At 49.5% G+C, this 10,729-nt stretch overlaps 1 protein-coding gene across 4 annotated transcripts in view; it reads right to left on the bottom strand.

Moving 5' to 3' along the window:
• Positions 1-10,668, bottom strand: part of TRPV3 (transient receptor potential cation channel subfamily V member 3) — a 22,678-nt gene extending 12,010 nt beyond the window's left edge. For 2 of the 4 annotated variants that reach the window (XM_044430378.1, XM_044430375.1), the window contains exons 1-8: positions 8,253-9,897; positions 7,572-7,697; positions 6,734-6,844; positions 4,952-5,037; positions 3,811-3,894; positions 2,633-2,790; positions 2,213-2,389; positions 1,201-1,341 (exon numbers count right to left, since the gene is read on the bottom strand). In XM_044430378.1, the coding sequence (XP_044286313.1) occupies positions 1,201-1,341; positions 2,213-2,389; positions 2,633-2,790; positions 3,811-3,894; positions 4,952-5,037; positions 6,734-6,844; positions 7,572-7,697; positions 8,253-8,354 (985 nt within the window). In that variant the 5' untranslated portion in view covers positions 8,355-9,897. Of the gene's footprint in view, positions 1-1,200; positions 1,342-2,212; positions 2,390-2,632; positions 2,791-3,810; positions 3,895-4,951; positions 5,057-6,733; positions 6,845-7,571; positions 7,698-8,252; positions 9,898-10,325 lie in introns of those variants that run through there. The other 2 variants (XM_044430376.1, XM_044430377.1) reach the window with 2 other exon arrangements.
• Positions 10,669-10,729: the final 61 nt, after the last annotated feature.

Consider the following 10,729-nt stretch of genomic DNA (forward strand, 5'->3'; position numbering starts at 1 on the left):
TCCATTGGAAATAGGGTGATTTTCAAAAAGCCTTCCTGGAGTAGGTTTTTCTGTGCAGCTCATCATTTCTGCCCATGCTAAACACATTCCAACCATCAGAATCACTCCAGGACACCTCGTTTTCCTAACCCTAACCCTACCCTGGGGCACACCCTAACCCTGACATAGGGGTATAGTTCCATTGGAAATAGGGTGATTTTCAAAAAGCCTTCCTGGAGTAGCTTTTTCTGTGCAGCTCATCATTTCTGCCCATTCTAAACACATTCCAACCATCAGAATCACTCCAGGACACCTCGTTTTCCTAACCCTAACCCTACCCTGGGGCACACCCTAACCCTAACATAGGGGTATAGTTCCATTGGAAATAGGGTGATTTTCAAAAAGCCTTCCTGGAGTAGGTTTTTCTGTGCAGCTCAGCATCTCTGCCCATGCTAAACACATTCCAACCATCAAAACCATGCCAGGACACCCCCTTTTCCTAACCCTAACCCTACGCTGGTGCACACCCTAACTCTAATATAGGGGTATACTTCCCCTGGTAAGAGGGGGATTTTGAAAAAGCCTTCCTAGAGTAGCTTTCTCTGCGCAGCTCAGCATTTCTGCCCATTCTAAACATATTCCAACCATCAAAACCATGCCAGGACACCCCGTTTTCCTAACCCTAACCCTACCCTGGTGCACACCCCTAACCCTAATAGAGGGCGAAAGTTCCATCTACCTCATACAGGCATACTATCATAGAATAGCAGAGTTGGAAGGGGCCATGAAGGCCATCTAGTCCAGCTCCCTGCTGTTGCAGGACACCATGTCACACCACTCAGAGGCTGCCCAGTTCCTTTTTGAGTGGCTCCAGGGTGGGAGAGCCCCCCACCTCTCCAGGCACCTGGTCCCACTGCCGTATTGCTCTGACCGTGAGGAAGCTTCTCCTGATGCCCAGCCTTAGTCTGGTCTTTCGCAACTTGAACTGTTTATTCTGTGTCCTGCACTCTGGCATCAGCAAGGAGAGATTTTGACCGTCCTCCTTGTGACACCCTTTAGGGCTCTTGCAGAGGGGCCCTCCCACCGCCCCCCACAGCGAAGCCCCCATCAGCATCTCTGAATCTGAATTGGGCCGAAAGGGGCTTCCCACCCCGACGGAATTGAAACGCCCAAATTGCTACGCTCACACCCCCATCACATCAGGCCCCGAGCGCCCCTTACCAAAATAAAACCCTTCATGCTTGTGTTTGGGGTTGAAGAAGACCCCCCGTGCGTGAGCATTCACATCTGCCCCTTTCTCGATGAGCGTCTGGGTGATGTCAAATTGCCGCCTCTCAATCGCGATATTTAACGCCGTCTGCCCTGAGGGTTAGAGAAGCGACAACACAAAACTGGTCATCCTCACCTAAAGCGCAGAGTGAGAAAACTAAAGAGGCCATTCGGATGAAAAACCTGGCTTGCCTTTGGGCACTTCATGGGGCACCAGCCAAGACAAGCCCTTAATTACGGCTTCTTTCCTCTTGATACAACACTCTCATCAACGAAGCTACACCCGAATCCCTTTACAGCTACACTGCATTTCCCTTTTACAAGCTGTAGTATACTGGTATCTTAACTTTCTGCAGTCTGGAAAATTTCTCTGCTTTGTTATTTAGCCTTGACTTTGCTACCTGTGACATTTATTCTGTCCTTCCAGTTTCAGAATGTCTTTGGAGTATCGACACACCTGACCAAACCCCCCAGTTCACTTAAAGTTTTCTGCGGTGGCGCCCAACCTATGGAATTCACTCCCCAAAGAGGTCCGCCTGGCACCGTCGTTACTGGTTTTTCGGCGCCAGGTAAAGACCCTTTTATTTAAACATCATTTTAATTGTTAAAATATATGATCTGGCCAGGGCAACTTCTTCTTCCTTCTCTTTTCTCCTCCTATATTCTTTATTTACTTATTTTATTTACTTATTTTATACTGTTAATTTTAATTTTATATTATTATGTTTGTATCTCAGTGTATTTTTTGTATTTTTGTATTTAGTGGTAATTTATTATGTTCTATTGTATTTCGATGTATTTTATTGTGTTGTAAGCTGCCCCGAGGCTTCGGCAAGGGGCGGCATAGAAATGTTATCATCATCATCATCATCATCATCATCATCATCATCATCATCATCATAAAGTTTAACTGCACGGCCTTACTGCAGCTATTTAAGTATTACTGAAAATGCAGCAAGAATACCTCTGTAGGCTTCTTCCGTGTAAGCCGCGTTAATCAAGCTCTCTAAAATCAGGTTCTCTTCAGCAAATGCCAGCAACATCCGCACGATCTCTTTCGTGTTCTCATTGATGTTCAACAAGGCTTTCATCAGGCAGGTCTTGCCTGTGTCTGAAGAGGTCATTTTCTTCATCAGATAGTCTGGCCAACGAGAAATAAACACCCACAACGATAAGAATTGGGAGGCTTGGGCAAAAACGGGGGTTTCCATGTGGAGGTCCCTTCTGCTTGGGCAATGTCTTCCGGAAGCGCAAGGAAGCTGGGAGAGAGGGACAGTGGCTCACTGTCTTCTGGGAATGGAGGGCCACGGAGGAGCACCTTCCGCAAGGCTAGGATAGAGATTCAGCTGCCGGCCGAGCAGCCCAGAGGCACGAGCGCTCCTACCTTGGACCGTCAGGTTCTTGCAGGTGAGGGACCGCTCCTTCAGTTCAGCAAGGAGGCTCTGCAGTTCTTCTACATTGCCTTCTGACACTGCCCGAAACAGGTACTTCTTCAGCTTTTTCTGATACTTGTTCTGCCGAGCGCTCGGGAAGGAGGTGGTGCTGGAAGTGCAAAGAAAAGCAGCAGGGCCGCACGGCCGTTCAGGTGTGGACGGGACCCCCGAGTCTCCTCTTTCTAACCCTGGCCTGCCGCGTGGAGTGTAGCGGGGCCGGGCGTGCAGGGTCCAAGCCCCGGGATTTTCGGCCCAGCAGGGGTGCTGCGATCGACTCCCACCCCCTCACATTTCCCTGTTCCCTCTGGGCTGAGCTGCCGTCTCCCAGTGGGTGGAGATGCATTTTCTCAGCAACAGGATACAGTTCCTTGCTGTGACACAAAGTCTCTTGAACAGGCTTGGTCAGGAATGGGCGACTGAGACCAATCAGCGTCACAAAAGGCCTCAAAAGGGACAGAGAGAGATGGATGCCCAGTCCGACGCATCACTGGACGTGCCTTGGGGAGGTCGCTATGGAAGTCGTAGGGCGGATGCCTCCACTACCCACTAAATGCACGTTCTGAAGCTGAACTAAGGGAGAAACAATGGAGAGCCATTCCGTCATCCCCGTTGGACTTTTCCTTCCTCTACCCTCCCCATCCCTCTCTCCTCTTCTGTCGTGCCATTTGTTCGTGCCGTTGCAAGCTGATTATACATAAGCCGTCCCAAGGATCTTTTTGGCTGAGCAGCAAGATAAAAATACTTCACACAAATAATGAAAATAACATCAGACTGCAGGGCATTGGAAAATCCAAGCCAAGGGGCCAAATCCAGTTCTCCAGTGGTTCTAGCGGACTATGTTTCAGTGGGAGGAAAACCCAAAATCCTCAAAGAGCAAGAAAGGGCTTAGCCCAAGCTGGAGTTACACGCTGAATGAGCCCCCTTCTCCCATCGCTGTTTCAGCTGAAGTTGCTCAAGACACACGTCTTGCCAAATTTATTTATGGGCAATTACTACTAATTAAAGATTGCAATAAATCAATGCCTTAATCCAGGCAGCTCTGACCGTGTCTGGAAGAAATGAGAGAAGAAACAGGGAAGAGATCTAACTCTTGGTAGCAACTAATCTATAGAGAACCCACAATGCTCACCAGCAGCTGTCTGTGTTGGGCGTATATTCGGTCATATCCTGCAGAGACTGCGGCGAATCCATGTCTTCGCAATTTGCAGACGCGCTGCACAGAAATGGGATGCGGGGGACAGAGGGATGCGAAAGTCAGAAGATTCTCGGGTCCAGTTATGAGAAGCAATCAGTACTTTGGAGAAGAGAAAAGGACCCAGAAGGAAATAAGTCTCTCCCTAAATAAGTTTCAAACTCCTTCTCCCCGGAGCATGAATCAAGATGCAACCGTCAGTTTCTTTATTTATTCAGTGTATGGCTTGTCAGACAAGGACTAGTGACACGTATTTGAACAAGGTTAAAAACGCATTCAAATAGAAATGTTTCAAGGATCTCTATTCTTGAAATGTTTAGGTTTGAAGGCCATCAAACCATAGAAGCACAGCATTCTTTTTGTGAAAAATGTCAGGCTATATATCTGACATTTTTGTAGTGGTTAACTGACTATATTTTATTTTTATTTATTTATTAAAACATTTTTATGCCGCCCCATTCGCCGAAGCCTCGGGGCGGCTTACAACAATAAATTAATTTATTCGGGGCTGAATCCTGAAAGTCCATAGCAAAAGCCCAAAGCGGTGTAAGTCCAAAGAGGGAAGCCTCCACTGAAATCTCAGGTATTTTCGGACAGAAAAAGGTTCGGCATTCCCCAGCCCGCCCTGTAAGTGGGCAGCACAGTTGCTGGGGAACATGGGTGAGGGTGTCGCTACACGTGTCTTTCTGGCGTGGTTCCCGTGCCACAGTGGGACCTGAGCGCTGGTCCACGCTGGGACCCCAGCTAACTTGTGACAAGATATTGTTATTAATTGCTCTACTATGCTTTTCGCTGTTTGATGAAGTTTTGCCATTTTTACTAGAAATTGTCTCGGGCTGTTTTGCATTTCATACGTCTTCATAGTTTTGTTGGACGGGGGAGAGAAAGAAAAGCGAGCGATGCTACGGGTGCTGAGAGAGAGGAAGTCCTGCAACCCCCAGCCAGGTGAAGCGCTCCTTCCTCCGAGCAGGGGGGGAGCGCGTGGCCCCCCGAAGCTGCCTGGGCGCGCCACCTGCCGTGCCCAGGTGCGGCACCCCCTGTGGGGTGGGAGCCCCCCCCCTGTGCGTCCTGGACCTACCATGGGCGGATGTTGGAGTCCATGGGCTTGGAGAAGACGGGCGGCGACGTCCGGCTGGGCGTGACGGGGCTGTCGAAGGCATCGATCTCGAGAAAAAAGTGGGAACTGTTGAATACATCGGACCAAAGCGACAATTAGTTGGAAAGCAAACCTGGTGGCCCCAAGCCCAAAGCGGCCCGCCCCACGCCTCGCGGGGGGCTTCCCCGGGAAGGCAAGGAGGCCCCATCTGCCCCACGCGCTGCTGCATGACGGGTGCTTGGGGGAAGGCAGAACGGCAGGCGTGGGGAGGGACAACCCTTGAGTGGGCCGCGTTCGGGGAGCATGGGAAGCCGAGTGGTTGTCCAGCGGGTGGATGGGCCAAAACGCGGAGGAGGGACAGAACGGAGTGGCTTTGAAATGGGCCTGGCAGGCAGAATCCAGAGGAGCGCTTCACGCTGCAACATGCCACTGCCGGCTCCGTCGCTCCGTGCTCAGGGTCACGGTATGCCATGCACGGCCCGGCCTACACTCAGAGCCCCGAGTCTTCACCAGGGTCTTTCTCTGGAATGGTGAGAACGGGGTCTGATTTTACTTTTTGGGATGACCTTAGCATGCTACTAGTCCACAAGGAAGCAGGAGAGCAATGCTCACACATCCCACACTGGAAGCAACCGGAGCAATGACTCATCTGCCTTTCATGACAGGCTTGCTCGCCAGGGTGTTGACGTCCCTGCCTTTCTAAAATGGTTGTGGAAGATGGGACATCGTTTCCATTAAAGTTAGCTCCCGAAAGGGCCCAAAGGATCGATGTCAACAGTCAAGAGGGGCAGCTGGGATCTTTCCACGTCTTTGAGGGCACCCCAAGGCACCTTCCTGCTCCAGAACGTTCTTAATGTCGTGGAACTAGAACCGGCTGTGCGAAGGTGGCGGAGCGAGGCTGACGAGCAGCTCTGCAATTAGCCTCCTGGCAGCCGGTTACGCCAGAGGAATGCTGGAGCCACGCCCCGTTTTCCCAACCGATCTTGGCCTCCTTGTGCCAACGCCGGTGGTGGAAATCCGGCAAAAGGAACCGTCATAGAGCTTGGTGTTTACAACGACCAACGAATGCGGCAGAGAGAAAGAGGAACGGGATCTTCGGAAGACAAACTGCCTTCGCAGGATGCGCAAGCGAGGGCTTCGTTGGGCCCAAGAGGAGAGGGCAGCCATGCCTTGGACCCCCTTCAAGGGGGACAGGACACATACATGCAGGAGAAGGCCATCCCAAGCCACTAGTCCTCATGAGCACATGCTACTGCCGGGCTCAGAGGCTGTGTGCCTGTGCACAGCTATTGCTGGGGAGCACGGGTAGGAAGATGCGGAGGGTTTCCTGTGGGCAGTCAGGTGGCCGTTGTGCTGACGCAACACTGGCCTGGATGGACATGATCCAGAGGGCTTGTCCTACGGTCTTGCGTCAGGGCAGCATTTGGGTTCGTTTAACTCTTACTGCCCATAACTTAGGGCTGAATTCTATGCTTGTTAAGCAAAAAAAGTCACACAACTCCCTGCCTTTTTTCAGCCTAAACACAACCAGGGTTGCTCCCTGAGCTATAGAAAAGGCATTTCTACGTGTCCCAAGGCCAATGGGACCTACATGTGGAACCCTGAGGGCCAGACCGTGAGATCTTAGGCGAAGTAAAAGCAGGCCGTGCTCGGAAACCAGAGGACTTGCGGGGAGTCTGCGCACGGAGGGATTCTTGGAGAGGGAGGCTGGGGATGGGGCAGGCGTCTAGGCGTGCATTTAGGACAGACAAGGGGGCTATTCACCATGAAGCCACCTGGCTGGCCAGCTTCCGAGGGCTGATCTGCCCTGGCGGGTGGGTGCCCGGGTTCTTCACCGTGTGCCGAGCCGGATCGGAATGCGCCATGGTGATTCCGCTGAAAAACACAGAGACTTTGCAGTGAGGAGGAGCAGTGTGCGTAGTGGTTAAGCGCATGGGACTGGGACTCAGGCGATCCGGGTTCGAGTCCCCGCTCGGCCGTGGAGCCAACTGGGTGACTCTGGGCCAGTCACAGACTCTCAGCCCAACCTGCCTCACAGGGCTGTTGTTGTGGGGATAAGATGGAGGAGGAGAATGATGTCAGCTGCCTTGAGCCCTTTGTAGGAAAAAGGCAGGATAGAACTCACAATATAAATAAAAATAAATAAAAGCATTCCTCTGCAAGACTGCAAGAGGCGGGGAATCTTTTCACTCAGATGTGGATCCACGTTCAGGGTGTTTTACCACCGCTTGTCCTTGTTTCAGCTTCAAAAATCTCGCTGGTCTTTTAGAACAGAGATACGGTAATCTGCACCTAACTTTTCTGAGACAAACAGTTCACACCTACCTGCCGTTCCAGAAAGGGGGAGAAATGAGTTCCATTCACATCTTAATGTGAGCTTACATAAATTTTGTGCTTTCGGATCTGGATACAAATCAAAACACAGGTAAAGTCTGCAGTGTTCCAAATTTGGCCGTGGGATTCGCCAATCAGAATGCGTAGGCCACAAAAGTGAAAATAATTCTCAAAAATGCATTCTGTTTACAAAAATGTTCTGCCCAAAATCACATGGCAATAGACGGCATTTTGCCCAAAACCGCATGGAAATGTAGAGGTGGGTTACCTTTTCTTGGTGCTCGGCTGGTCGGCCGGTCTTTTGTCTTGGTGAGCCGTCGGCGGTGTGCCGAGCGGGTGCGTCCTCTTGCTGCCCATAAGCGGAGCCATTTCCTTGGGGTCCTTGATCATTCTCCTAGAAGAGAAGGATGCGGAGTTGGTCAATTGTATCAGGGATATTTTGCCTGGCCTTCAGCTTACCCGGATGAATCTCTCTGATTGAATAATACGAGTGTCCCCAAGGAGAATGCTTCCAAAACGTGGCACCTCCAGAAAGGACTGTGCCAGAATCCATCTGCGGGTCTTTGCAACAAAATGCGCTGTTATTTTTGCTCCAACAGGCCCGCATGGTTACCTCTCTGGAAAATTGCGTTCTCATGGGATACGGATCGAGTTATCCAAGCGATGCACACCCCGATGGCTTCCACCTGTTGCCATGAACATCAGATCTCCAAGAGCACACCGGCCACAAAAAAGAGCCCCTTTTCTGTTACACCAGCCCTGCCCCCAAATCTCCCCCTCAACTTTTATGCACAAGCCATTTTTAATGTGCAAGTCCGGCTTCTTCCTTTGCTTAAAGCTGATGACCGACAGCAGCATCACGAGGGAAAGCGACTTGAAGATGAAATTGGGAATTGCGCAGTTTTGAGCACGCGTTTTCCCCATTTCCTTCAAGGAAATAAATACTTGCCATGGTCCTCTCTTTCCTTGAAGGGCACCGGGAAAGCCAGTGGGTGTGCAATCTGGACTGGCTTGCTACCTGGAGTGTGACACATCCTCCTCTGAAAATCATGCTGCAACTTGATTTCAAAGCTAAATGCAATATGTAAATTCGTCATTTCTGTTTTAGCCATGGAGCAAGGGGGAGATACCGATGTTTTCATTTTCCACCATACTCCGAAAGAAGGGAAAAGAGGCAGGGGAGGTGTTTTAAGACTAGACCGCCGCAGGACAGATAAACGGCACCAGACCCTTCGGTCCCACTGGCCTCAGACCTACCACCCCACAAGGTGAGGAAGGTGCTATCAAGCCGGGGGGGCTGCAAGCTGGCTTAGATTTTTGGAGGCAGGCTCTCTTGGCAAGCACAGTTCACACCTGTATCCCTCAAATCCTCAGAAGGACAGTGCCGCCTGTCTTGCCAGATCTCACTGCAGGGCAAAGCATTACAAAGAGACGGACACTTTGCTAGATCGCCAGCCCATCTGCATCACCCTTCGTCCACCTGGAACCCTCTTTTTGCAAACCTGAGGGGCAGGACCAGACATTTTCAGGGATGTGCCGAAATGCTCCGCTTGCAGGTGAGCGAATCAACCCCACGGCTCATCAGCAGAACTGAACGCTCGCGCTAAGGGGCGTTAGCACAAGCACAAATTCAGACAAATCTCCTTTTCCCGAGGAAAATAGTCCGCACACGTACAAAATCTAACCAAGTCAGAAAAACCGGGCTCACTGTGGAATCTGTAGGTCGGATTCTTGGCAAATTTGAGTTTATTTGAATCTGCTGTGGATTTCTCCAGCACCCCAAGGAGTTTATTTATTTAAAGTTTTTATATGCCGTCCAATACCAGAGTCTCTGGGCAGCTTACAAAAAACAACAACATGTCCTATCAAAAAAGTTTAAACACGCTTTCCCAATTTGACTCGCCTCCAGATGTGCTGGCCATGAACTCCCATCAGGAAAGATGGGATCAATAGTCCAAAACAACTGGAAGTCATCAGATGGAGAGAAAACCCGTTGACCTGGGCACGGTTTTGTTAAAAACATCTTGCTAAGCCATTGTGTCTCACGTATGTGGGTGACTCATTAAGATCAAAGAATACAAACTTTTCCCACCCGTGCTTTCTTTCTGGCAACTGAATTTGCCAGCTGACATTCTTCCTTAAAAAAAGGAAGTCCATATTTGATCACAGTGAAGTAAGTGGGGGTTTTATTATTGCTGAATTTTAGGATGCTGTGTTTTATTTAATTTTTTCTTTTCTTACATTTTATTGTCAAACTGTCCCAAGACTTCGATAATGGGACGGTCTATAAAAGATTTAAATAAATATAAATAATAAATACATTTGAAACAGAACAAGCTCATTTGATTTTGGCAGAACCCTATAAAGCAAGTCACAACTAATTCCAAGCTCCTTGTCATTCTTCCTCTTTTAAGCCCATCTCAGTTCTTGAGATGTCTAATTTTCATCCTTTTGCAAAACATCACACTCACATCACAATGTTTATATAATATGATGCTGATGCTGGGGTTTGGCCTGTACAGCTTTCCAGCCAACCAATTTATATCCTGCCTTTTTCCTGCAAAGGGCTCAAGGCAGCTTACATCTCCTCCTCCTCCATCTTATCCCCACAACAACAACCCTGTGAGGTAGGTTGGGCTGAGAGTCTGTGACTGGCCCAAAGTCACCCAGTGGGCCCCATGGCTGAGCAGGGACTAGAGCCCAGATCGTCTGAGTCCCAGTCCCGTGCTCTCAACCACTACGCCACACTGGCTCTTCATTAAATCAAGAAGGAGTATCACTAAAGTTCGTTTTTTAAACATCACAGCTTTCAAACAAAGCATCCCCATAAAACCATCAAAACTGCAAATATAAAAACTGAGAGCAGGTGGATTAGAAGTCACTCTGGGTTTCCAAAATCATGAAAAAATGAGGTGGAAACAGAGAGAAGCAAAAAGACAAAACAAGAAAAGGAAAGATGTTCAGCTATACACCAGCAATAGACAGATTACTTTTAAAAATATGTTTAGAATACAGGGCTTACCTTGGTTAAAGTATCTCCATCTGCTGATAAAATGTACTGGGAAGGAAATCCAAAGACCTTGGCTGTGATTTCCAGTTGCAATATCCTCGGAAGGTGCAAAAATGCCGAAAGGATCTTCCGTCCCTCACTTCTTAAAAACAAACCCAGATAAAATGAGGTACCAGTGCTTCTCGGCTGACTCGGGCGCAGTGTCCCTGGATAAGTATAGCTTGTGAGCTGCTTTCGGCTTTGTGGGGTTACACCTGAACCATGGGGCTGGCAACAAGGAGCGACAAACTCGCTAGACCACAAGTTTCTGTGCTACTCACGGCCGGGGAAGATGCTGCCACGGGCACTTACACATGCAAACGAGACTGAGTCAGCATGCCGTGGTAATGACACCTCAAAATTATTAAATCAAACTC

This window comes from Varanus komodoensis, unplaced genomic scaffold, assembly GCF_004798865.1.
Source record: "Varanus komodoensis strain SLA01 unplaced genomic scaffold, ASM479886v1 scaffold20_1, whole genome shotgun sequence".
Taxonomy (NCBI): Eukaryota; Metazoa; Chordata; class Lepidosauria; order Squamata; family Varanidae; genus Varanus; species Varanus komodoensis.